This window comes from Polypterus senegalus, chromosome 1 (genome assembly GCF_016835505.1).
Source record: "Polypterus senegalus isolate Bchr_013 chromosome 1, ASM1683550v1, whole genome shotgun sequence".
NCBI lineage: Eukaryota > Metazoa > Chordata > Cladistia > Polypteriformes > Polypteridae > Polypterus > Polypterus senegalus.
This window is the reverse complement of record NC_053154.1, coordinates 197,065,380-197,093,312: the sequence shown is the minus strand read 5'-3', so window position 1 is coordinate 197,093,312 and position 27,933 is coordinate 197,065,380. Positions and strand designations below refer to the sequence as shown.

Sequence of the window (27,933 nt, the reverse complement as noted above, 5' to 3'; positions counted from 1 at the left end):
AGTGTATGTATGTTTATGTCTGTATAAAGGAAAAATTCCTTTCATAGCTTTTGGGTTATTTTCCAAACAAGCTTTGACACAGACTTTCTTTGCATAGATTTCACTCATGGTTTACATATTCACATCTTCTTTAACTTCTCAAAATAAACTGCCGAACAGAATATTTCCTTCCAGACTTAAAGGTTGTGCTGATTTATTAAAATAGATTTTCCAGTAAAGAATGCCAGCAGTCTCAGTATGCCTCTGTTCTGTGGTATAAGCAGTTTAATTACATCTTCTTTACAACTTTTTAGCAAGTTGATTAGTTTCATAAAAGTTTAAATAAAGTGTTGAATAAGGGTGATTGAAACTTAATCAAGCTGTAATACACATTTAAGAATTATGCCTCTGTTAGACAATTTTATCATCTATCGTTATGTCTGTAAAAAGATCTTTAAGGAAAAGTGATAGATATTTTTCAGATAAATATATCTATAAGAAAATAGGTGACCTTTTTTAACCCAAAACAAAGCATAGCCTGGTTCATTATAAAGCATCTGCTTAGTATACGCTGTGGTTATATCATAGATTCCATTACTAAAACAGATTTCCCTTTAAGTTATGGAACTGAGTTACTTGGATAGATTAACAGTGGGAATAATCCAGGCTAAGACCTTACTTGTGAGTAATGCCATTAAAAACCTGCTTTTGGGATGATCTCATGTTCAAGTCTTTACTTTTTATCCAGACATTATTGGGATCTCCATAGATTCTAATCTTGTGAAAGCTCGGTTTTGGGTATCACCCAGTGGGACTTTTTATATCTTAATGAACAAACTGTTCTGATAACTTACACTATATTGCATGCATGTGGTGTTGTCTTACTCAGCTGGAAGAATCTTAACCCATAACAGCACACACAATGGGAAAAGATTGTTCTGTATAGCATACATTTATTAGTGTTGTCCTCCGTTAGCTGGATTTACTGGTAATGCTTTGGATACTTCAAATTAAAGCTTTTTCTATCTCTCTGAGTTACTTAGGTAGGGGAGGTGTTATTTGATCTGATTTAAATAAAATATTGAACAGTATGTATTACTGGTCTGCAATGTATTTATTGTAATAAAACTCGTAAATAAATGTTGGGGAAAAAAAATATATTAATCTGAAGAAAAATAACAGAACTTCCAGAGAATCTTAAAGGAACCGAATTTCCATTGCCTCACTTAGGACTGCTTTGAGTCTGTTACAGCAATAAATTCAGAATCAGTGTCAAATATAGAGTGTGCTAAGGCTTTTTTCAGTTGAGCAGAGAAGAGCAGAAATGACTAATTTCTGGAATTTCTTTATGGCTTGCTGTGCACTGTAATGAAAATAAAGTCTAAGAAGAAATTTAGTTTTAACCCATCAAACATGATGTTTTTGTTTTTATTTTTCCTTCAAGACAAGCATGCAGTCTGTAACTTGAGAATTGTAATCATGGCAGCTCCCAGGTAAAATGTCAAGGCTAGTGTAAATAATAAATATATATAATTCACTAAGGGCACGCAAGACACAGAGCCACGCCCACCAACTCACAGAGCCCCACCCTCCAACTGTAAGACCATGGGATACGCACGACAGAGCCCCGCCCGCCAACTCTAACACTCCACCCGCGTCATGGGATAGGCACGACAGAGCCCCGCCTGCCAACAGTAACCGTCCTCCCGCGTCCACCATCGCTCTTGAGGCATTTGCACTGCCTGCTCATGTGCCCGCATGCAACAACTCACCAAACACAGCCTCAGTCGCTTTCGTCTGTGCTACAGTCCACATGCACCTCTGAGCCATGTTGACTTTTCATTGTTCTTTTCGGTTCCGGCTGCTTTTCTATATATATAATCGACCAAGTCGCCCGACCATGGGGTACGCACAACAGAGCCCCGTCCGCCAACTCTCACCCTCCTCATGCATCCACCCTCGCTCTCGAGGCATACGCACTGATTGCTCATGTGCCCGCCCCCAACACGTCACCAAACACATCCTCACTTCATTCCCCGAAGAATTTCTTAATAGTCTTACTCCCACTGGCATGCCTCCGCATAAACTCAAAATTAAAATTGGTTCAGTCATCATGCTTCTCAGGAACCTCATGCCAGCAAAAGGTCTCTGTAATGGCACTAGACTTTCTGTTACCAGCATTCACCGCAATGTACTGAAGTGTAAGACTATCACATCTGCTACCTCACAAACTGTCCTGATTTCCCTGACCCCATCAGATTCAAATTTGCCTTTTATTTTACACGCAGACAATTTCCTGTTAGATTGGCATTTGCAATGACAATTAATAAGGCACAGGGCCAAACTTTCAAAAAGATATGCCTATATCTGCCAAAACCTTTTTTCAGTCACGGACAATTGTATGTTGCTCTCTCCAGAGTTCCATCTTTTCATTCACTGACAGTTGTATCCTCAAACCCTCCCCATTTGGACAACTGTGTCTTTCAGGAAGTATTCACACATCAATCAATAAATAATTAGGTGGCATATGCTATGCCGTGGATTGGCTAGTATGTGCTTAATTGTCTTGAAAGCAAACGTTCAGAAAGAGTTGTGCCTCACTTTGACAAGAAAAGCAGTCTGGTTACTATTCTCTGAACCTGCATAGAGGCCCACAATTCTTTTGTTTTCCAGGAGCTCTTCCTTATCTGTAGAATTCATTTTTAATACAGTGATTTCATCATTAGCCCTCTCATGTCTGATTTTCTTATTTTTATGGGAATGTTTTTGAAAAAAAAAATGTTTAGGGTCAAAATTCCAAAAAGGAGCTTCTTGTTGGGTTGGAACGATAGAGTCCAAGCTTTCAACAGACATTGACCAGTTATGTGATTTCCCCACACCCAATAATTTTGTGAAACCTTTAATGTAAAACACATTTTTGATCTCCTCCTTTGATATTCTGCAATTTCAGATAATTGACTTCAACCAGACTGTAATTTTGTATGCCTTTTAAAGGAGTATGCATCTCGGTTTTTGATAGCTCAGCATCTGTCTTTCCAAGATTGTCCAGGAGACATTGCCTCCAAACAAATGACACAGCTAAAATTTGATAATTGACATTTTACCAAGGATAGCTTAATGCTTAAGCTAGGTCACTTAGTTGGAGTATCTGCCATATAAACCTGGATAACTCACACAGCTAGTGAGTGTACATTAAACAGTTAATGGGTGATTCTTTTAAGGTGAGTTCAAATGTGGAAGATGTGTCTCTTCCTCATAGGAAAGGGAAATGAATGGGCCCATTTATTCAGTGTGTGGAAGTTTCCTAAAAAAACTGTAAACAATAAAAGAGTTGTGGTCTGTGCCTGTCATGGTAGCAACTGCTGGAGCCATTATGCAATAAGAGCTGTAAGATAAGTGGTGAAGTCAATAAAAGAGTAATTATCATTTAGCTTCAGAATAGGTTTTGGCAGACCATTCAAAGGTTATTGGTAGAAAGTCATTCAAGCTGTACTTCGCAATCATGGGGAATTGTGAAGTTGACTGTGGTCATTGCTTTAGAGTGGAAGGAGCACTTCAGAGAACTTCTAAACCAAGTCAATATACATTTAATTTGAAAAATTTGTGCCATGAGTGTTTTTGTACTCATTGTTGGCAAGGCAACAGTTGTGGATGAGATCTGAAAAGAAATGCTGAATGCACTTGATATTGTGAGAATTTTTTTTGCTAACACGTCTCTGCACCTCTGATAACCATGTTTCAGTTTTGGGATGTTATAACTTAATGTTAAACAGTAAGTCATATTTATTCCTTAATGGAAATGTGTGTTGTTTTCGAGTTAGCAAATCTAGTCTATGTGTACTTTGTAGACTTGGCGAAACCTTATGACCGTATATGTTGTGTAAGATGTTAAATGAATATGGGCTTCCTAAGCCAATGCTGCATGGAGATCCAGCATACAAAGGTGTACGGTGTGGTAAGGATGAAATTTAGCATCTCTCAATTGGTCATTTACTTGCCAGAAACAGTGTCTTGCTTAGAGCATATGTTGGATAAGCAGCTGGTTCATACAGAGGAGAACATACATTGTATGTCCAGGCAGTGTTAAATGAACTAGTGTTGTGGTGATTGAGAGAAGGACAAATAAGTAGGTAATGATTTACAATATCAATAAGTAGGAGACAATATGCCTTGTGTTGGGTTTTTTTTTTCGTTTCTTTCATTTTATGTGGAACTGTGGATCCAGATAGTTTTGGTAAGGCTTTATAGTTACTGTTAAGCCTACATTGTCATCTGCGGCCATGAGTTCTGCATAGTGGCCAAATTAAGGCTTCTGTGTAAGGTTGCTGGGCTTATTTTCCGTGATACAATATGTAGCTTAACAACACAGTAGCATCTCTGGATCTAGAAAAACTAGTAAAGGTGGTTTAGATCTGTGATTAGGATTGCCCTGGGTATCATCTTCAGGGATTGTATCTTATATAGTCTGTGTATGTGGTATGGAAGACTAAGGCCACATAAGATTGTATTTCTTACATGACCTGAATGCATCTGGGATTTTACCAGAAGTATCTGAAGACTGCTAACAAAATATTCACATCTTTACAGTCAGCAGGACATGTAGACAGAGTAGTGACAAAAAACAGTTTTTGGAAGAGACAAAAAACAATTAGACTTGATAAACAATAGGTTGAAATACGAGTTTAGTCATATCTACAACATAAACTATTCCACAGTATGATGTTGATAAAGGCCATACATTAAATTTTTTCATAATTTAGAAAAGGTACATACCTCTCAAAATTCTTTGTATTGATTCATGTGTCAGTTCTTTAAGTGTTTTACTAAATTGGTTATGTTATCCCCTCTAGTTGGTATTGTGTGGTAGCAAAACTTACATACTGGTTTGCATGTTATCTTGTGGTTTTCCATTCTTATTGGCATAAAGACAAAGTATGTCCAGGTGTCACTTAGGTTGTTGTCCTTGTCAGATAAGCATGGAAGTTGCCATCTTATTAATACCTGTGAGTGGGTAGAAACAGGGCTACAGTTCCCATTGGTAGCCTACAAGGCTCAGTTGTCAAAAGCCAGAGTGAACTGGAAATACATTCGTAATGTAGGTTGTAGGCAACCCTAGTTTATATTATTGTCCTTCACTTCTATTTAGTCTTTTTTTTTTTTTTTAGCTGTTTGTTTCTTACATATATTTTAATAAACTACAAACATTATGTATACATGATAGATGATAATATTTTTGTTCATCGTGGTGTCGTAGAATGGCCAATTGTTGCATGCTGGTTGGACATTCAAGTAAGAATTTTTCCATACTTGGATAATGGGACCATAGTAATAGTACTACCACCACTAGCACCATTTGTATGCTTTATAGCCCATTTTGTAACAAGGGTAACAACTGGCTAAATGGAACATGGCACGTTCACCTACTTCACCAAAGCTTTATGGTGGAGCTGCTGTTCTTAGAGCACAGCACTCTCTTTAGTTCTTCATAACTGTTAATACACCCTAACAACCACCAGCTTTTGTGACTGGAAGTTGGCATCACCCACTGTGCTGTTCCATGCTTTCAGGTGTCTGATGTGGTTCCCTTTCAGGGATTAATATACTTACCATCCCAGAAATTAATAATTTTATTTATATCTTATTTGATAAGAGTTTTTTAATTTTAAAACAGATTGTTTTACATTCTGTCCTTCTATATTACTGAAACAGGGTATGTGCTTTTTTTGTGTAGGAATTTAAGCATATTGATGTGCTTGGGAGTCAGTGACGTGTATAACCTGTTAAATTTCCAGCCTGAAGTTGTGCCTTTGGATTCTGTAGTATAAAGTACTCACTAACACTTTGATTTTTTTTTTTTTGGGCAGTTTCTCTAAATGAAAGGCCTAAACTTCTAATGGGTAATAATGATCTGTGTCATTTCGTTTATTAATTGCCGTTTTCTTGCCATTATCAATGGAGTATTATCCAAGTAGTACTTCAGAGGGTATAGTGACAGAGTCTTCTCCAACTCTATTTTAAGACTGAGGGTTTTTAAGTAATCAGCAGAAGTTGGGACACCTGTGCAAATTGTTTGCGTCAACTTGAAAGACTTAATTTACTTTGATTGCTGCAGAACGTCTGTAGGTTGTAACCTATTAGTTGTTACCTAAAGAAGGCCTATTTGTAATATTCTGATATTTGTTTTCAGTTTTTGCTAACCTAAACTTTAAAGTTAATCCTCCGGTAGTTTGCTGCTTACCTTTTCACCATTTTAGGTCATTCATTGTATTTCATCTGATTAAATTTGAAGAAAAACTGGAAAAACAGTGGTGTTATGAAACTTTCCACCAGTAGTGTGTATGTATTTTGAATACAATTTTGAATACAACTAATCTTGTCCTATTGCATAGCCCATCACTACGCAATAACATTACGATACATCCTTTTTTCAACAGTAATTCGGCCGGTGGAAGACCTGACAGTGTTAACGGTTGTATTCCACGGGATATTATAAGCTGATGTTTTCATCTTCCCCACAATCACCACCAATTGTTTTCAGCATAGTCTGTTGATAAGCATTTAACCAATTTGCCGTGTAACCGTTCAACAGTTTTCGTGTTTATTTATTTGACTTCATTTCTCAGTGCTAGGATTGCTCGTGTACTCATTTCTTCTGTTGATAACCCTTCTGGATGAAATTCTTCAATAAGAATAGTGAACGGGTCCACAATTTACATATATATATGTACTACTACTACTACTGCCACATTCCATTCCCACAATTTATTTTATTTTTGCTAACTTACAGCGTCTGTAATAAAGCAATTTAAAAAGTTATTACAAATTACATTTATAGAGATGGATTGTTTGTCTCCAGTGTGTGATCTGATAGTGATGCGTTCGCGGGCGCCATTGCCCAGCCGGCCCCTAGGATCTAGTTGCGAATAAATTCTAAGAGTTATGCTAGACAGGATGGGCCCAACTCAGGGCGCTGCACAGGGGCCTTCAGCAAGCTAGCTAAGCCACTGCTCAAAGGGCTGCCTGGAGACCTACAGGTGCTCTGAGAGTAAGCTGTAGGACTGAAACTAGCCAACTCTGTTGCAGGAGAGGGGCCGAAAATGTTATATTTGAAATCAGAGGATCAGGTCAGAGGGATAGAGAGCTTAGTTTCAAAGTAGCTGGCAAAGGGAATTCACATGTGTGGCAAAGAATGTAAATGAAAGTGAGAGGAAGTACACAGCACTCACCTGACAGAGGCTAAACTGGTTGCCATCACGCTACCAAGACAGATGGGTATGCGAGTGCAGGAACGTTTAAATAGGGTGGACTGCACCTGAGCAGGTGTTGACGTATGGTGCACATCCCAACATGACAGTTTATTGGAAGTCCAAGGGTAATGTAAATAAGGATTGGAAGGACGAAAGGGCTCGCTTAGTAGATCTGAGCTACTGATTTGCTTAGTTTAGTAGCAGAGATATGTACTGACGTTTGTGCATGTAGTAGGTGCTTAGTTTTTCTTTTTTGTTTTATTTTTTAAAATTAATTTTTCAGCCTGTCGTTTGTGAACTGCTTTGTATCTGGACGAAGGTGGAGGAAAAAGTTTTTCTTTTTGTTGTTTTTTTCTTCACTTTTGTTTTGGAAGTCACTATAAATATTATAAGTAGCACCTGAAATAATTTTATTTTGTTTTGAAAGTGTCTTTGCATTGGACTTTGTAAATATTTTTGAAAGACATTTGTTTGTAAGTAGTTTGGACGCTGCTGTAATAAAACAGAATCCTGTTTTTGAAAAGTCCTTTTTTCAGTCTAAGTTTCTCTTACTCCATCCCTGGTCGCTCATTCTTGTCAGCTGACACCCCAGGTCAGGAATTGTATATCAGTATCCTTACCCTGGTTGTCACATCCTAATGTTTTTAATTGCTACTGATGTACGTGCCAGCTGTACAGAGTACATTTGACTAGCTAATCATTGTATCCAAGTTGATCACACAGGTAATTGCACTTTTTCTGTGTAAAATTACACTTTTGTTTGGGTGTCTGTTGTGCTTATGATTTGGTGTTGAGTTTTAGCGTCTTTTTGGCTTGCTGTCAAACTTACATTGCGTGCTTTTTCGTTTTAGGCAATCACTTCCCCTTTCTCAGCAATGCCTGTCTTGCCATACAAACAATACTAAGTTGCATGTATAGGTACTTCTACAGCTGGTGGCACCACTTCAAGAGGAGCCTACCAAATAAATAAGCTAGTTGAAAGAACAGACTTAGTTATGGGATGCAAAGAGGAGAATTAAAACAAGACTTCTGAGTGTCATTATGAACAGCTCTGCACATCTATCTCTGTAACAAACGGAGTACGTTCAGCCACAAATTATTCAGCAGAAGTGTTTCAAGAAACACTACTGGGTTTCCTTAATACCAACCGCAGTATGTCTGCATAATTCCTCACTGAGGAAGTTTCCTTTCTTTAAAATTTTTTAGTCATTTTTGTGTGTGTACAGACCCTAGTGTATGTAAATATATACAGTAATCCTTCCTCGATCGCGGGGGTTGCGTTCCAGAAACCACCGCAATAGATGAAAATCCGCGAAATAGAAATCATATGTTTGTATGGTTAGTTTTATATATTTTAAGCCCTTATAAACTCTCCCACACTGTTAACATTATTAGAGCCCTCTAGACATGAAATAACACCCTTTAGTCAAAAGTTTAAACTGTGCTTAATGACAAGACAGATATGACAGTTCTTTCTCACAATTAAAAGAATGCAAACATATCCTCCTTTTCAAAGAATGCGTGTCAGGAGCAGAGAATGTCAGAGAGAGAGAGAGCGCGCGCGAGAAAAGCAAACAATCAAAAAATCAATACGTGCTTTTAAGTATGCCGAAGCACCATGATAAAGCGGCATTTTTTGAGGAGCGTCCGTATCCTCTAGGCAGGCGCAGAGAGATTGAGAGAGGCAAATAAAAGCAAACAATCAAGCACCGCGCGGGAAGCACATCATATATCATTGAGGAGTTTTATTTATTATGTAATACGTGCTCTGATTGGGTAGCTTCTCAGCCATCTGCCAGTAGCGTCCCTTGTATGGAATCAACTGGGCAAACAAACTGAGGAAGCATGTAGCATAAGTTAAAAGACCCATTGTCCGCAGAAATCCGCGAACCAGCGAAAAATCCGTGATATATATTTAGATGTGCTTACATTTAAAATCTGCGAAAGTCGAAGCGTTATATAGAGAGGGATTACTGTATTTATTTGTTAATCTGTTTAGATATTTATTTATTTAAAGTGCTTCTGTAGAAAGCCAAATTTTCCACTGATAATAAATAAGCAAATAAAGTTCTATCTTATCTGTCCATCCATCTACCTGTCAAACATCTATCGATGATGTTGATAGTGCATGGAGTGAATGAAAAAAAAATAAGTACTATGTTTACATAGTCAGGAAGCTAACAAGCAAAACAACATCTCAGATAATTTAAGTCATTTTATAAATTTGAGCTGGACCAATATTTTAATCCTGATGAAGAGTACATATGTGAAAAAAATTAGTCATGTCATGCAATCTAAATGTCAAGTATTGAGTCATTTGCTGATAACATCCCAAACACATGTTTTTACTCAAATATTGTTAAATAAACCATTCTGTAAAAATTCCATTGCGCTTAACAGGGGAAAATGTTTAAATTAAGTCAAATGTTTGGATTTTGAATTAGTGTTCCCTGGCTGTCTGGGCATCGTCAGGGGGTGGGCGGAGTGATCAGGTAGAGAGCACTTACCTGTTAAGATACAAGTACAAAGGAAGCATTCCTTCTGCTGAAGTCCATTGGTCTTGGAGCATAAAGACTGTTCAGGTTGGATAATGGTATGGATTAGTTCAGGGAGGTGGGGTGTAAAATGAAGGTATTACCATGGACCACATGTGAGTGAAAGTATAGCCAGATATGAAAGTTTGATTGCAACTGCACCTTTAACAAAACAACTTTCCCATTGATAATTATAGATTTCTTGGTATGGAGTCAGGGAATAGTGAAGAGCATAGCTAGACTATGTTCAAAATAGTGGAGCTTCATAGAATTTTGGAGAGAGTAGCATAGATAAGCAGTTTTCCAGTATATGTGCAAAATCTGAATCAATACTTGAGAACATCTTCAGCTTGTGAAATTGGCAAGTTTTAATGTCTTTGTTTAACAGTACCCTTAGTTCCCCATATGCCACTATTGTAAGCCAGTTTATTTAGAACTAATGCTTCACTTAGGAACACAAGTTTCTGGGGCAAATAAATAAAAAAAAAATCATACATGTTGAAATGACCAACATGTCTCAAAGTAATTCTGCATCAGGGAAGGCAAATTAAATTTCCAGTGCAAAATAACTTAATTGCTTAATCTACATTATTATTCCATGTAAATTCTTGACCTAAGTTAGTCAGACAATGCCTAATTGATTCAATTCTTATTGTCCTTTTCTCAACTTGTTTGCAATGTTCACTTGTTAGATGTAAGTGAAGCTTTTTTAAGAATGTATACAGATGCAATGCAGGCTGCTTTGCTTCTTTTTCTTAATGTGTTGCATTTTACAGGAAGATTTAACATTAAGTACAGGAATGCATATTGCTTGCTTTTTATCTTTGGTGCTTAAAATGGTCATCCTTGCAAAAATAGTCTCTTGCTATTAAAATAAACATGTTTCATATTATACCTGAATTGTTTAAGAAATAGATAATCATCTGACAATGCTTTTGACAATAACAATTCTTTAGCATTAAAAACTTTCAAGTTAAACTTCTAACCCGTATTACCTCACCAAAGAAGTTGCTGTCTGTTACATATTTATAGAAACATAATCCTTCACTCTTGAGATATTAAACAATACAATAAGTAGGTCAAGTGATATCTGAACTGCTATTAGTATCTGCAGTAAATGCTCTTGGTTCTTGGTGTTTAGAAATATCCTCTGAATTTGAAAATTTTGAAGAAAAAAAAAGTTTTCACACCAACTCTGTGTCAAATGAGAACAGTTATGATAAATGGTATCACTTTTGCAAAATTGGTAATACACGTTACGACCAGTGATGTTAAATATAGCTTAAATCCATTTACACCTTTCAAAACTTGATGTACTTATTTTCTTTTTATTTCTAAAGTTATTTAAGGTTTTGTTCTAACATAATGTATTAATAAACTGGGGGAAGTAGATGCTGTTTAGGGGTCTTGTGGAATACACAACATTGATTCTGCTTTCTATAAGGCATACTTATTATGTAGTTAAGCATTCATCCAGCCATCTATTTTGAAACTAACTTACAATAGGTAATTCATGAATAATATTCAATTCTGTAAGTGATTTTTTCTGTGTTGATATTTTTTGCCAGCCGTGACAGGTAAGAAAAGAATGATGAGGCTACTTTTCTTTCTGTCTGCATCATTGTTTGATCTAATGCCTCCCTACTGTTACTCGCATTACTGCAGAGATGTTTAGCAAATCGTGAGGATTTTGTAGTCTGCTATTTCAGTCACCCCAATGAGTGCAACATTTCTTTGTAAGTTGCACATTGCAGTCTTTGATTCATTCAACATGCATCCTAGACATTGTAAGAGTCATCCGGAGCATTACCAGAACATCAGGGTTAGCAGAGAGGCTATTCCTCTTAGCTGCTAGAATGAGGAACATTTTGTTTGTTCAGTTTGTCATTAATCCACAATTGAATACACAGATTTTGTGCAGTGTGTCTCCATTTTTTTTGTGTCTTTGTTGAATACAAATGTGCTGCAAATCACACAAGTAGTATCGAAATTTGCAATGCTGAATATTGTCAATATAAAACATGGTCTTATATTGTGTGTTTTATATCATTAACACGTAATAGCAATAAACCCAAAGGCAAACGAAAATGTCTTTGGTCAAAAGCATGGGATTTACAGTGAAGCATTTATACATAACGTGTAATGATGTGAAAGTTGTTTGTGCACTACACAGAGATCACAGTATTTGGTAGTGAGTTGAATTTTCTGACATGTACGGACAATCACAACATTGTTTCAGAGATGCACTGCTTCATTTACAGGCATGTTTTCAAATCAATTAAATACAAGCTGTTGTGGGAACAATGTTTGATGTTATATTAGAAAACAAAGTTTCATTTAAATCTTGCACTTAAGTAACTTTATACTCTTTGTCGTATGTATAGTGTGCAGTGGAATTCTTACTTGCATATGCTCATCCACATACAAGAAATCTTAGTTACTGCTGAGCAAATATTTTATGTTAAAATTTAAATATTTTAATTAAAAAAGCTTAAAAATCTTATTTTAAAATGTTTATTTGTGCACAGATTTGTATTTATTTTTTTATTTATGAACATCTCGTAATTAATTAAGTACATTTTTTTTTATGAATATTTCAAGTCATGGGAATATTGTATTTGAAAGCCTTAATCACAATACAAATTGTATTGTAGACTATGCTTGTATACAAGGATACTTTTGAGGTACATCAGAGAGTAGCATGTGCCAACTGCACAACAACTGCTTAAGTATATTATATTGTTTATCCATTATTTTTTTATGACAATGTGTAGACATGTACATCTCATATTATCAAAGTATATTGGAGCCCTGATAGTAAACAAGCTGTCCATGTAACTGACTCTTTAACTTATAAGTATGCTGCTACACGTAACACCTTTAGTAATGTTGGGAGATGATGTGCAGCACATTTTTACGTAAATAGAAACTGCTTTTTGAAATTAATCTTTACATGATTTTCACTGTTAATAAGCTGTGTCTTTTTTATTATTTATAGTTATTAAATAATAAGCATTTGTTGACTTTTAAATATGAAATGTGGTCAAAATTGCATCCCTTATTTTTAAAATGCAATGGGCCAAATTTGTGGAATGCCTTTTTGAAACTGTTTTGTGTTAACACTCTACCCAGCATTGATTCTTCAATTCCATGCCAGAAGGAAGGGGAAAGTTGCTGTCTGCTGGCAAAAGTAAATTCCTGAGTGAGAAAATTGACAATAGAGTGTTTTGCAAGAAAACCTCTGACTAATTACATTTGCGCACTTATGGTTTTCAGATGAGCTGTAGACTGCTGAATAAATACATTCTTTGTCTTTTTTTAAGTATGTGATTGTCTGTGTTAGAAATGTCATTACTTTGTAATTAGTCCAGTTGTAATTACCCTAATGGCAAATATGGCCGGTTTTAATATTACACAAGTCCGTAGAAATATTAATGAAATTTATTATTTTTGAAAATGATTAAAAACTTAAATTACCAAAGAAATCTAAGTACTTGCTAGTTTTTTGAAGAAAAAAAAGCTCATAACGTGCAGGTAATGTTAGTGGCAACTTTTGTTTTTGAGTATATCACTGAAGCATGGTCCTCAAAACCTCACTTGTCTTTTGCTTGTGGGATGTTAAAAGGTTGCATGCAATTATTCTTTTTAACTATAGATGTTCAGCACAATTATCTTAGACCTCCATTGGCTAGCAAGTGAGACCTTGTCAGTTTTTGTTTTTTTTTAAGCAGTCAGGTTTTGTATATGATTTATCCATACTTTCTACATGCATTTTTCTTCTTATTACTAAAACCAGAAAGTTTTGTTATTATATCAGTATATTGGTTTTTGGCAAAATTGAATTGCACATGAAAGCTATGATCAGATAGCTAAAGTGTAAACAAAAAAAACACCAGTTTAAAATTGCCCAAGTAATGTGTTTGTTGTGAATAAAAAATCTACTTTTTATAAGCGTTCCTGGTACCAATCTTGTAGTATGTATGCTTTCCATCATCACATATGAAAATAATTACATTTAAATGATTACACCTTATTTTTCATTTTTATAATTAAAATGTAATTTCTAATCCCATCACCTTATTTAGTTTGCACTGTGTGATCTTGGTTAAATTAACCAGAGTCAATTTTGCTCAATAAAGTATCAGCTTCCATGGTTCACAACACAGATTCAGAGCAGTACCAGACTTCCCATTCTTTTTTTCATATTTCACCTTCTTGGCATCAGCTGTTTTCTATAGGGAAATGCTTAAAAAGAAAGTGTTCTCCTGACTCATTCCTGTTGTTGACAGCATAAACCTGTGCATTTATTTTAGAAGCTTAGCCAGACCTAGACATTTTATTTTAAAGTCGTTAATCACACCTATGGTCAGAATGAGTTAATTGAACTCCATGCCTCTAAAATGTATCCAGAACCAAATAACTAACTACAGTCTGGCCAAACTCGCGCAATTACCAAAACAGTTATCAGTGGGAGCTGTTTGATTACCAAAGAAATTATCTATACACAGCTCACCTGCTCCTCATGTTTGCTGTTATCATGTTCATTAAGGAGCAATGTGTCCAGAAGAACAGTTGCTGAGGACTGAATAGGGACAGGCTTTCGCCACAGAGGCCCTTGATAAGTCCTATTACTGATTCCATTCCTCATACTGTGCTTCATTAAGAACTTAGAATTCTCTGCTACAGAACAATGGAAAGAGATTCTGGTCTTGCTCTTTCCATGCAGTCTGTGTGGCTTTGTCCCACTGTAATTGCATGTAATGTAGCGACTAAATGCCTCACGGAAGGTCTTGTTGAAAAGTGTATAGACTAATGGATTGATGCCAGAAGAGACATAGCCAACCCACACAAAAATCTCCATGAGTCTACTTATAATCTCTTGATTGCAAGTTGCACATAGTACTGAGGTCATATTTGTTATGAAGAATGGGCACCACATGATAACAAATAAAAAGAACACAATACCCAGGACTTTGGATGCCCTCTGCTCATTGCTTATATTCTGCATGGACTTCTTACCCATGGCAGACATTCTTCTAATAGGTATTTCTTCCTCACATGTAGTATTAATACTTGGAATGGAATTTGCTTCTCCATCAGCACTAGCACCAGTACAGAGGTGAGCCATTTGTTTTTTATTCCCATCAAGCATGTCTGACTTTTCCAGTGATGAGCCTCCTGGCAACTCCCTTTGGAAAACCGTGGAAACCGTTGACCACATGCACCTCTGTGATGTCTTAGACTTGAGTAAATAAGCCTTCTTTTTTAGTGCTTGGATAGTTAGAAGATAAATGACCATCATAATGCCCAAGGGAACAAAGAATGCTGCTGTAGAACCAAAAATAATGAACTCTCGAAAGCGATCTGTTTTTAGTATACAGGTAAGATTAGTCGTTATTGTGTTTGTTTGGTCTTGAATGCCTTTGATTGGAATGGGAATTGCAATTCCTGAAAGAGAATAAAAAAAAAAAAAAACCTTATTTTATGAAGTAAAACTTATTAGGGTTATTTAATTTCCTAATTAAAGTACTCTAATTTTTACCATACTTTATATTAAGTAAACTGTAATTGGGATTACATTAATCCCTCCTCGATCGCGGGGGTTCCAGAACCCCCCGCAATAGATGAAAATCCGAAAAGTAGAAACCATATGTTTGTATGGTTATTTTTATATATAAAACTCTCCCACACTGTTAACATTATTAGAGCCCCCTAGACATGAAATAACACCCTTTAGTCAAAAGTTTAAACTGTGCTCCATGACAAGACAGAGATGACAGTTCTTTCTCACAATTAAAAGAATGCAAACATATCTTCCTCTTCAAAGAAGTAAACATCAGGGGCAGAGAATGTCAGAGAGACAGCGAGAGAGAGAGCACGAGAGTAAAGCAAACAATCAAAAAATCAATACATGCTTTTGTGCTTTTAAGTATGCCGAAGCAGCACGATAAAGCGGCATTTTGTAGAGGAGCGTCCGTATCCTCTAGGCAAACAGCCTCTGTGCAAACAGCCCCTCTGCTCACACCTCCTCCGTCAGGCAGAGAGAGTGAGAGAGACAGAAAAAAGCAAACTATCAAGCACTGTGCGGGAAGCACATCATATATCATTGAGGAGTTTTATTTAACATGTAATACATGCTCTGATTGGGTAGCTTCTAAGCCATCCGTCAATAGCATCCCTTATATGAAATCAACTGGGCAAACAAACTGAGGAAGCATGTACCATAAATTAAAAGACACATTGTCCGCAGAAATCAGCAAACCAGCGAAAAATCTGTGATATATATTTAGATATGCTTACATTTAAAAACCGCGATGGAGTGAAGCCACGAAAGTCGAAGCGTGATATAGCGAGAGATCACTGTAATTGTTTGATGTGTGCACAATAAATAATATTGGATGAAATCTTACTGTCTTTCATGAATTAAAAAGTTGAGAGAATGGGACAGTTTAATTACTTGGTAAGCATATAAGGTAACTGGATTTCCCGTGTGTTTATACATGTTCTTAAAATGTGTGTGCGGATAAAAGTAGCACTTTTATGATTGTGTAATTATAAGTGCCAAATAGATTACATTTTTGGGGATACTCTACGAGTTGTCTTTTTATTTAATTCTGTTTATAGACTTATGTAACCATTAGCCCCATTGAAATCTGCAAGAACCGACAAGAATTTTTAAAAAGAATTAAACAAACATTTCACTTTAGTACACAAATTTATATGGCAAATTAATATATATGTGATTGTGAAGAAATAACTGACTTGAAAAATGTCAAACTTATTCTTTAAAGCTCAATACTCTCATTTTGTGTTTCACCTAATACAAGTACATGTTGTTTTAATAGGTTATTTGTATAACATTTTAGTACATTTGATACATTTTAATCCCTCTTTCACAAAATCTTCATAGTGCTTCGTATAACTGTCCATGACTAAACAATAGCCTTTCACAGTTCCAACATGGTCAGAACTCTGGCCCTGACATTTATTTACAGTTATAGCAAATGCCAAAACTATTAGAAATTGACGAATTGTAATCTGCTTGCTGAAGTACAGGTATAACCAGTATCTAACTTAATACTTGGAAGGAATAAGACTTCTATTCCATAATCGCCAGTCATGATTTTACTGGCAAGTGAATATTTATGGAGTTTTACAATTTGTAAGCGTGTGCCAGTATATCGGCTTTATTCGTCGAATCCTAACACACAACTTTACTATATGATGTATGATTTTGAGAAAAATGAGTGTTGCATGAAAACATCACTTAAAAATGTCACATGAGACTGTTGCATGATTTAGCTAATCATATTTTTATTTATTTATATATATTATATATATATATATTTATATTTTATATATATATATATATATATATATATATATATATATATATATATACTAGCAAAATACCCGCGCTTTGCAGGGGGAGAAGAAGTTATGAAAAAGTAAAGGAAACATTTTAAAAATAACATAACATGATTGTCAGTGTAATTGTTTTGTCACTGTCATGAGTGTTGCTGTCATCAAGGATTTGATTATCATTATTTCTTTCAATCAGGTTCGTATTTGGAGGATGTGTTGTGTTCAAGTTATATTCCGTGTTTGTCAACCGTTGTAAAGATAACAGGTTTCATTCATCGAAGTGTTTACTACCCAAATCGGTATTCGTGAATCTAAGATGTTTAACAGGCATTCCTGGTATTAAGTTGTGGATTTGCTTGCAAATATTTAGTGGCAGCGTGTCTATGAACTTAATTAATTTAAACTTAAGCTTTATAACTTGCTTTCCTATTGATATGTCTACAAAGGCTTGTTCAGATTCAGACGATTGTTCCTTTCTTACTGCATCAATAAACAGCTTGTCTTCCTCTTTATCTGAGACATCACACACTGCATGCACAGGTTTACCTTTCCCATTCAGTGTTTCAGTTTACCACATTTTTTACACTGTCTTCCTTTAGCTGGACACTGACTTTTTCCACTGTGTGCTTCCGCAGTACCTGCACTTATGAATATGCTTGTATGCGTCACACGCTTCATAATCTTTTGCTGCCTTCTCAATTTTGTAATGTGTTTTTTGTTCAGCGCTCTTTGGAGCTCTTGCTTTTTGTGTGCGTACTGCGTTCACAGTCGGTTCACGTGAGCCGCTTAGAGTACATACATCGAAGGTTCTCAGCTGTGGTTGTGCTATCTCGTGCGATCTTGTGATGTCCATGGCTTTATTTAATGTTAGCTCAGACCCGGCACTTAAAAGTTTCTCTTGCACATTCGCTGAGTTTGTGCCAAACACTATTCTATTCCTGACCATCTCATCTTCGTTTGCACTGTCTTCCTTTAGCTGGACATTGACTTTTTTTCACCGTGTGCTTTTTTCACTGAGTACCGATTTGGGTAGTGAGCACTTTGATGAATGAAACCTGTTATCTTTACAACGGTTGACAAACACAGAGTGTACACAACACATCCTCCAAATACGAACCTGATTGAAAGAAATAATGATAATCAAATCCTTGATGACAGCAACACTCATAACAGTGACAAAACAATTACATTGACAATCATGTTACGTTATTTTTAAAATGTTTCCTTTTCTTTTTCATAACTTCTTTAACGCTCTATTTCTCCGCTGCGAAGTGCGGGTATTTTGCCAGTATACTAATAAAAGGCAAAGCCCTCACGGACTCACTCACTCATCACTGATTCTCCAACTACCCGTGTTGGCGGAAGGCTGAAATTTGGCAGGCTCATTCCTTACAGGTTACTTACAGACGTTAAGCAGGTTTCATTTTGAAATTCTATGCGTAACGGTCATAACGCATAACACGGTCAACAACGTCCGCCATGTTAAACTTTCTTATTTATGGCCCCATCTTCACGAAATTTGGTAGGCGGCTTCCCTGCGTTAGCCAAAACCGATGTACGTACTTATTTCGATGGTATGATGCCACTGTCGGACGCCATATTGAACTTTCCAACGGTCTTTATTGCCCTCACTGACTCATTCATCACTAATCCTCCAACTTCCCGTGTAGGTAGAAGGCTGAAATTTGGCAGGCTCATTCCTTACAGCTTACTTACAAAAGTTAAGCAGGTTTCATTTAGAAATTCTACGCGTAACGGTCAACAACGTCCGCCATGTTAAACTTTCTTATTTATGGCCCCATCTTCACGAAATTTGGTAGGTGACTTCCCTGCGCTAACCGAAACCGATGTACGTACTTTTATCGGTGGTATGACGCCACTGTCGGCTGCCATATTGAACTTTCCAACGGTCTTTGTTACCTATGGGCCCATCTTCAAGAAATTTGGTATGCGGGTTCCCAGCGCTAACTGAATCCTACTTGCGTACATATATACCTGTACATCCATAGCCTGCAGCTCGGTCGCCGTGTGAGGCGGCATTGGGTCCCCAATCCCCACGCCTCCCACATTGTTGGCTGCCTGCCTATATAAGGCCATCCGTCGCTCTGGTCTCTTCATTCCCTTCCTTGCTTCACCACGGTATTCACGTCTCCCTGCTGATAACTGCAGCCTTTTTATTTAATCCACGGCTTCTCCGCTATTTTGTTGTTCGTTTATTACGATTATAGTTATTGTATAGGTATTTTAGACTTTGTTTACATTGTTCAGGTACCCATTTCCTTTATTGTTCCAACTGTACCCCTATTAACATGTCTGTCGAGGTGATCACCATCGATCAAAGAACTGTCACTTACTGAGTGGTTTCCATGCCCGGAGATGGTGCCTGCCTTTTCCATTCTCTGTGTTACATATTGCATGGCCATTTCAGGCTCACTCTTGATATCCGGAGGAACATTGTGTCTTATGTATTGAATGACTGGGACAGGTTCAAGGTGTGGACTGATGACGGTGCAGGAGATAATTATACTACACTAGAGCACTATAAGAGTGAAATGCTTAAGCCCTTCACCTATGGTTCTGCATGTGAGTTGATGACTTCCGCTGAATTGTTCGGTTGTCACTTTCAAGTGTACCGAAATGTCCAAATATTTTACACCTTTGGACAACCGCCAATGCCTCTTAAACATCTTAGATTCACAGGTGACGATTTGAGTAGTGGACACTTTGATGTTTACGAATGTTTAAACTCTCAAAAGCTGGATGCGAAGTTATCGATGAAACCGGTTATATGCTTACAACGCTTGACAGATGCCCAGTGTCACTTCAACACAATAAGTCCTGCAAATACTAACAGAATTGAAACAAACCATGAAACTCAAACCGATTATGACGGCAGCAATTCAAGCTGTGAGATTTGAGGCAAGATTGCTTTTCACATGGCCAACTGTACGTTGCATGCTCAAGAGTAAGCTCCTTAACTAATAATTATTGGTATATTTTCCCTCAGTTTAAAAAGGTTTACTTTTCTTCTTAATAAAAATTTTAAGGCAGTACTTCACCGCTGCGAAGCGAGTGTATTTTGTTAGTATATAAATATATATAAAGTCCAACATCTGTCTGTATGTCTGTCCGCCTTTCACACAAGAAAAACTTAACAGATTAGCTCAAGTGGCATAGTTTGCTTACGATTTATTTGTGCTAATCCGAGGCAGAGTCTGCCTTCACGCTCCAGCCTCAGTTCAAGTTGCTCTACCTCTTGCTGTGTATGAGGGCACAGCTTGCCTCTACTTAACTTGTTGATTGATTTTTGTTTTGTCCTGTTTCTCTACTAAGTGGGCAGAGCCACAGGGGGCAGCTTATATATATATATATATATATATATATATATATATACTGCTCAAAAGAATTAAAGGAAAACTTTTTAATCAGAGTATACCATAAAGTCAATGAAACTTATGGGATATTAATCTGGTCAGTTAAGTAGCTGAGGGGGTGGTTAATCAGTTTCAGCTGCTGTGGTGTTAATGAAATTAACAACAGATGCACTAGAGGGGCAACAATGAGATGACCCCCAAAACAGGAATGGTTTAACAGGTGGAGGCCACTGACATTTTTCCCTCCTCATCTTTTCTGACTGTTTCTTCACTAGTTTTGCATTTGGCGACAGTCAGTGTCACTACTGGTAGCATGAGGCGATACCTGGACCTTACAGAGGTTGCACAGGTAGTCCAACTTCTCCAGGATGGCACATCAATACGTGTCATTGCCAGAAGGTCTGCTGTGTCTCCCTGCACAGTCTCAAGGGCATGGAGGAGACAAGCAGTTACTCTAGGAGAGCTGGAGAGGGCCATAGAAGGTCCATAACCCATCAGCAGGACCAGTATCTGCTCCTTTGGGCAAGGAGGAACAGGATGAACACTGCCAGAGCCCTACAAAATGACCTCCAGCAGGCCACTGGTGTGAATGTCTCTGACCAAACAACCAGAAAGACTTCATGAGGGTGACCCAAGGGCCCCATGTCCTCTAATGGGCCCTGAACTCACTGCCCAGCAGCATGCAGCTCGATTGGCATTCGCCATAGAATACCAGAATTGGCAGATGCACCACTGGTGCCCTGTGCTTTTTACAGATGAGAGCAGGTTCACCCTGAGCATGTGACAGAAGTGAAAGGGTCTGGAGAAGCCATGGAGAACATTATGCTGCCTGTAACATCATTCAGCATGAACAGTTTGGTGGTGGGTTAATGATTGTCTGGGGAGGCATATCCTTAGAGGGTCACACAGACCGCTACAGGCTTGACAAAGGCACCTTGGCTGCCATTAGGTATCAGGATGAAATCCTTGGACCCATTGTCAGACCCTATGCTGGCACAGTGGCTCCTGGTGCGCGACAATTCCTGGCCTCATGTGGTGAGAGTATGCAGGCAGTTCCTGGAGGATAAAGGAATTGATACTTTTGACTGGCCACCACACTTTCCTGACCTAAATCCAATAGAACACCTCTGGGACAGTATGTTTTGGTCCATCCAATGCCACCAGGTTGCACCTCAGACTGTCCAGGAGCTCAGTGATGCCCTGGTCCAGATCTGGGAGGAGATCCCCCACAACACCATCTGTCATCTCATTAGAAGCATGCACCGATGTTGTCAGGCATGTATACAAGAACACAGGGGCCATACAAAGTGCTGCATAAATTTTGAGTTGCTGCAATTAAATTTTGTCAAAATGAACTAGCCTGCCACATAATTTTTTTACTCTGATTTTTGGGGCATCTTTGAATTCAGGGCTCTGTAGGTTGATCATTTTCATTTCCATCAAACGATGTGGCATCCTTTCGTTCATAACACATTACCCATAGTCTTTTTACCATTGAGATCTGATGTGTTTTCAAAGTGTTCCTTTAATTTTTTTGAGCAGTTTATATATATATATATATATATATATATATATATATATATATATATATATATATATATATATATATATATATATATATATATATATATACATACACACACAGTGTGTATGTATGTATGCATAAAAAATACACTGCACTTGTGTGGGAACTCAGTTTTCCTACCATTTGAACATGATGAAAGGGAAGACAAAGAATACTCAAATTCTACATAGATTGTCATATAAATGGAAGCCTTTTATTTTACTTAGATTTGTTTTTAATCTCCTGATAGTGCTATGTTTGAACAATTTTCATGAGAAGAGTTAAGTCATCTCATTAAGCTTACCAATCCTGCCCACTTAATTTGTCCAAAATAATATCACTCTATTATAATAAAAAAATCCTGGGATGAGACATGACTTTTTCAGAGAGATATTTTCACGTCCCGTGAGACAAGTCTTTGTCCCAAGAGATTTAACCACGGCCGGAAATAAAAGACAAAGAGTAGATGTCAAAGTAGAATGTCGTAAAGAATTTAAAAATGTTAGCGCGATACACATGCAGAGCAGGTTAGAGAAAATTAAAGTACTAAAATTCAAAAGTCTCAAAAATTCATAGTAAAGATCACATTAGTGCAAAAAAATCAAAATTATTACTCGGTGAAATAACGGAACAGCAAAAAGAGATTGAATATATTGTTCAGCTTTTAAATTAAAGTTGGAGACTTGTAGATTGTCTAATTCATGTTGCCATCAGGGAAAAGTAGTGTTTATTCCCAATATAGATGCGTATCTGCGAGAATTAAAAGATTTATTGTTTGGTGAAATTGAAATCCACATATGTGAGCAGCAGAGACAAGAAGTGGCTGGCACTTAATGTAGGCCTTTTGGGGGTTTCGGGTCGGTGGGTATTGGCGAGCGAAGCTCCCTAGTGATAAATAACATCATAATGGTCCCTAAAGTCTTACTGTCTACCACACTTTCAGGAAATTTATTGCATTTGCCTGTGGTTATCTGTGTGAAAAAAAAACTTCCTAATGTTTGGTTAAACTTTGGTCTCAAGTTTCTATTTGTCTCTGTATTCTTGTTGAAGAATTTATTTCAAAGTAACTGCTGGGATCCTATGTACTAATATCCCTTCATAATTTTAAACAGTTCAGTTATGTAACCCTGTAATCTCTGTTTGCTTATACTGAAAATGTCTTTCTTCATAGCTTTAGAGTCCGCCTAGTTACTCTTCTGGACTTTCTGAGTGTTACTATGTTTTGTGTGAAACATGGAGAAAAACAACTGTAAACAGTAGATCATATTAGGACTAACAAGACTGTTATATAGTGTTTCACCTGCTTCAACTTGTACTCTACACATCTTATTATGTTGCCTGACATTTTTAATGACTTCTGTACACTTTCTGGGTATAGGTAGTGATAAGTCCACTGTGTCTACTAAATCCTTTTTATAAGGTGTAGATTTGAGCTTCTCATTTTGTATTCAATTCTAACATTTTTACTCTTGTTATATTTTACCTGTCACAAATCTTTTCGTGTCCCTTTACAATATCTTCTGTCGCAACTAGTTTGGTTCCTCTGCAGACTTGATCACCTTATCTATATATATAATTCACTAATGCAAGACAACCATGGAAAGCACGCCGGAAGGGGCGTGGATTCACTGAGCCGCCGACAAGTAAGACACCGATGGCGCACGCAGGAAGGAGCCACGCCCACCAACTCGGACGCGACGACACAGAAGAAACGGCGTCATTTATATTCGTCGGTCGTAGAGGCCACATGCACCTGCACCTGCACTTTGACTGTTCATAGAGGCATGTTTCTCGGGCAGGTAAATCGCCATATGCAGCGTGTAAAACGGTTTGCGAGGGGTATCCCATGGGATCTTTAAAACAATCCTTTACAACTGAGGTTAAATCACAATGAAGTAAGCAATCTTTAAAAAACGAGTTTTTGGTTACGACGCCCAACCACGTGCACTATAGCAAACTGTTTTACACGCTACATACAGCAATTCGCATCAGCGACAAAGATGCTTCTTTTTTGATGCTCCGGCAGAAATACGGAAGACGTTTCCCTGCCCACTAACACTCCTTTTTCACTGGCTCGCTTCTACCCTTGCTCTCTAGGCATTCACACTGCCTGCCTATGTGCCCGGACGCAAAAACTCAACAACCACCCAGTTAGCCCCTTTCGTCTGTGCTAGGAGTCCACATGCACGTCTGAGCCATGTTAACTTTTCATTATTCTTTTCGGTTTCGACACCTGACCGCGTCCACCATAAAAAACCATGCGAAAGGAACAACGAAGCCCCGCCCAGAAACTCTACCCCTCCTTCCACGTGCTCAGGAACGCACCTCAGACCACTGCCTGCCAAATCAAACAGCTCATCAAACACATACTCACTCACTTTGGTCTGTGCTGCGGTCCAAACCCAGCTGTGAGCCACGTTGACTATTCTTTTGCCCTCCATGGCTACCGCTTCAAATGTATTTCATGGAAACAACACTTCTTTCAATGTTACAGAAATTCCTGCTTCAGGTAACTGTTTGTTTCTGTCAGTCGGGTTTTTTTGGAGAAATGTCATTGACGAAACTGTTGCTCTCAAGCTTCGTAACATGGCTGTTACCTTTGTTTGCCAACATTGGGATAACTTCGGTGACGTGGTGTCCGTTGTTCTTAGTCTAAGATGCATTGTTATACAGTCTGCTCAACAATACGCTGATTACATGAATATGTCCGAAGTCTATGGTGGCAAGGTAGAAATTGTAGCAATGTCCCAAATCCTTCCAGCTACTATCAGCATTTACTTCCAAGAACGTCCTCATGCCTTTCCTCGAGTTTACAATCCGGCCCAGCGTCTCTTCATATACCTGCTCTTTAGCAGTCCTTTGGATCATGGGCATTACGAGGTTCTCATGCCTCTCAAATACCCATGTGATAACCTTCTGGTGACATCTTTTGACTCTGTCGGTATGTGCACACAGCGTGTACACCCACTTGCTCGTCACATTAATGTGACGTCACCTGCCCACTCTCCTCTTCCTGAAAAACATTTAAAGACACCCTCCCCTGAACACACGCATTCCACACAGGACTTTCAATGCACCTTTTGTTCCAAAAGCTTTAGAGTGCATAGATATCTGAACGCACATTTGAAAAAACACAACACTAACCGAATGATGCAATGTGAACATTGCCAACAATGCTTCGAGACAACTCGCGCTCTCAAAAAACACTTACGAACTCATTCCACTCTCACATTCAATTGCACATTTTGTAACTAGGACTTCACAGGTGAGATGGATCTCCACAACCATATGCAGATCCATTCAACACAAAGATTTGTATGCAAAATTTGCGACAAGCACTTTCACGCATGCAGATACCTTACTAACCATCTCAAAACACATTCCCTGATGAATTCTTTTCAGTGTAAACACTGCTCCAAAAACCTTCACACGCCAGAAATATCTCAAAGCACATTTACACACCCACTCCACTGAACGAACGCATTCCAATAAGATCTTTGAATGCACGATTTGTTCAAAAACGTTCCGAGTGCAGAGATTTCTCAACATGAATTTAAAACACACTCCACAGAACGAATTATGCAATGTGAACATTGCTAGCAATGCTTCGAAGCAACTTATTCCAATTCCCTTCATGTACAAACATCGCATTCACTTTTCTGCAGCCTTTCTCGTCCAAGAACATAACATTGGCCTACCTACCTACCACACTATGTGCTTCTTGCAATGCTCTTCATTGGCCAGCAGTGGTCAACAAATCTGGACATTACACTAAGTGTTGTCATGCCGGCAAGGTGTCTTTGCCACCGCTATCCAAGCCCCCTCTTTTATTGGAAGACCTCTTGACCGGCAAGAACCCGCTGTCCCGAAATTACTGTGATCATATCAGGGAATACAACTCTGCTTTAGCTTTCGCGTCAATGGGCGCACACATCGCTCAACCATCTGGACAAGGACCGTATGCTTTCAGAATTCACGGTCAAATTTATCACCAGGTCTCTCCTTTATATAACAATCCTGACACGTCACCACAATACGGTCACCTATATATCTTCGATTCTGCTGAGGCTACCAGTCAACGTTTGCAAAAGGAATGTAATAGCGCTTGCAGTGACATTTTGTTGCTTCAACTAGACAACATGATACGCCATGTTAATCCCTTCGCAAAGTCTTACATGCAAATGCATGACATTATCACTCACGGTTACTCTGTTACTGCTGTACGAATGGTGTTCATGGAAAATCCAGGTCTGGATATGAGAAGGTATAACGCCCGTCCTGTCAAACTGATGTTGCTGCTTTGTAGGTGAAGACGGGGAACTTCCTGCACAACGCGACATTTGCATATATCCAAGGGGAGATGCTTGCAAGCGTATCTCTGTTCTCAATATGAACTGTGATGGTTTTTCCACTGCTATTCCCTTTCGGAGATCCGGGCTGGCACATACAATTAACCCATGTTGAGTAAAAGCGAACTGCGAAAAGAACGCGAGTCACACAGCTCCAATTTTATGCTTTCAGGCTTGCCATGAGATCTTCATTTAGTGTCTTGCATTCCAGTGGTAAACTCTTCCAGCAATACATCGTTGACGCATCTGTCAGAACAGAAGGCGCGCGTCTACATTTCCTTCGCTCACATCACCAAGATTGGTCCGCCAGTTTTCAGTCATGGACGATTGTGTGTTGGTTCGTTCCGTGCATTGTTATAATGTTGCATTTCTTGCTGATTTATTACATTACCGATTTTTCAAATGTTAATTTTCTCCCTGTGCTTAAAAATCATTAAAAAATTGGCTTGATTATGCGGCGTATGGTACGCTGCGGGTTGGCTAGTTACTTATATTATTCTATAGACTGTTTATATTTATTTAAAGATCATCGGTCCCAACACTCATTATTAAGGGATAATATTTTTAACATCAGTGTATTCTGAAAAGTTCCTCTCTCAATAACCGCTTTGTTCTTAGTGTTCCTAGACAATTTTGTATCCAACTACACACTGCACCTTGAATTCCCCCTTCTTTTAGTTTATCCATAACCTCTCATATGAGACTTTATCAAAACATTCAAAAACATTAAGATAAGTAATAGCATATGCACCTTTCTTATCATTTGCTTTTGTTGTCTCCTTGGAGAATTACAGCATGTTAGTGAACAGCAATCTTTCCTTGACTGTTCGCTAATACACCTGCTCTTGCCACAGAATGCTTAATCTTTTCCTTAATAGTTTCATTTCATTAATTTACCTTTGATGTGTATTAAACTTGCTTGCCTATAATTACTTGGATCACCCTGGTAACACATTTTAGATTAGATTAGTTTATCAAAGTGATCCAAGTAACTTGCTAGCTTCCACATATTTTTTGCCTTGTAGTTAACTACCTGTATTATAAATGACGGTACCCTGAAGTCACCATTTAATTAGTGCTAATTTTAAAAATTATTAGCAATAAGAGGCTAATGAGAGAGCGTGTGTGTGGGAAGACCTAAAGTGCAGGTGTACATACTTAATGCAAGATTGTGTTTGTGTTTTTTTTTATTCTTTTATTTGTCTTTTGTTACAAAATATAAACATTATAAGTCTTCAGGCATTCTCACATTAACACTAGGGCACATTTTGTTTTTAGCTTTTTATTTAAGAAAATAACCTCCAGCTGCTGACAGATTTAGAAGTATATCATTCAGTATGTTGTGGCTTCTTATAACAGACATGAAATGCAATACCTAATTTGAAATTTCCCTGTGTATTAACGTTTGTCGTTTTGTGAACATGGCTGTATACCAGTATACATAGTACAGAAAGAAAACTTATACATGCTGCATTCTAGAAATGCTGAAATAGAAAATGGGACAAAATAAAACTGGACCTC

The 27,933-nt window shown here is 37.8% G+C and overlaps 2 protein-coding genes across 3 annotated transcripts in view; one reads left to right on the top strand and one right to left on the bottom strand.

Annotated features, from left to right (window-relative positions):
• The window catches only part of psmd1 (proteasome 26S subunit, non-ATPase 1), a 190,908-nt gene that overhangs the window by 71,452 nt on the left and 91,523 nt on the right, over window positions 1–27,933 (top strand). The window lies entirely within an intron of this gene.
• Window positions 13,706–27,933, bottom strand: part of htr2b (5-hydroxytryptamine (serotonin) receptor 2B, G protein-coupled) — a 34,562-nt gene continuing 20,334 nt past the window's right edge. The window contains exon 3 of the mRNA XM_039766415.1: window positions 13,706–15,208. Within this exon, the coding sequence (XP_039622349.1) occupies window positions 14,259–15,208 (950 nt within the window). The 3' untranslated portion in view covers window positions 13,706–14,258. The remainder of the gene's footprint in view (window positions 15,209–27,933) is intronic.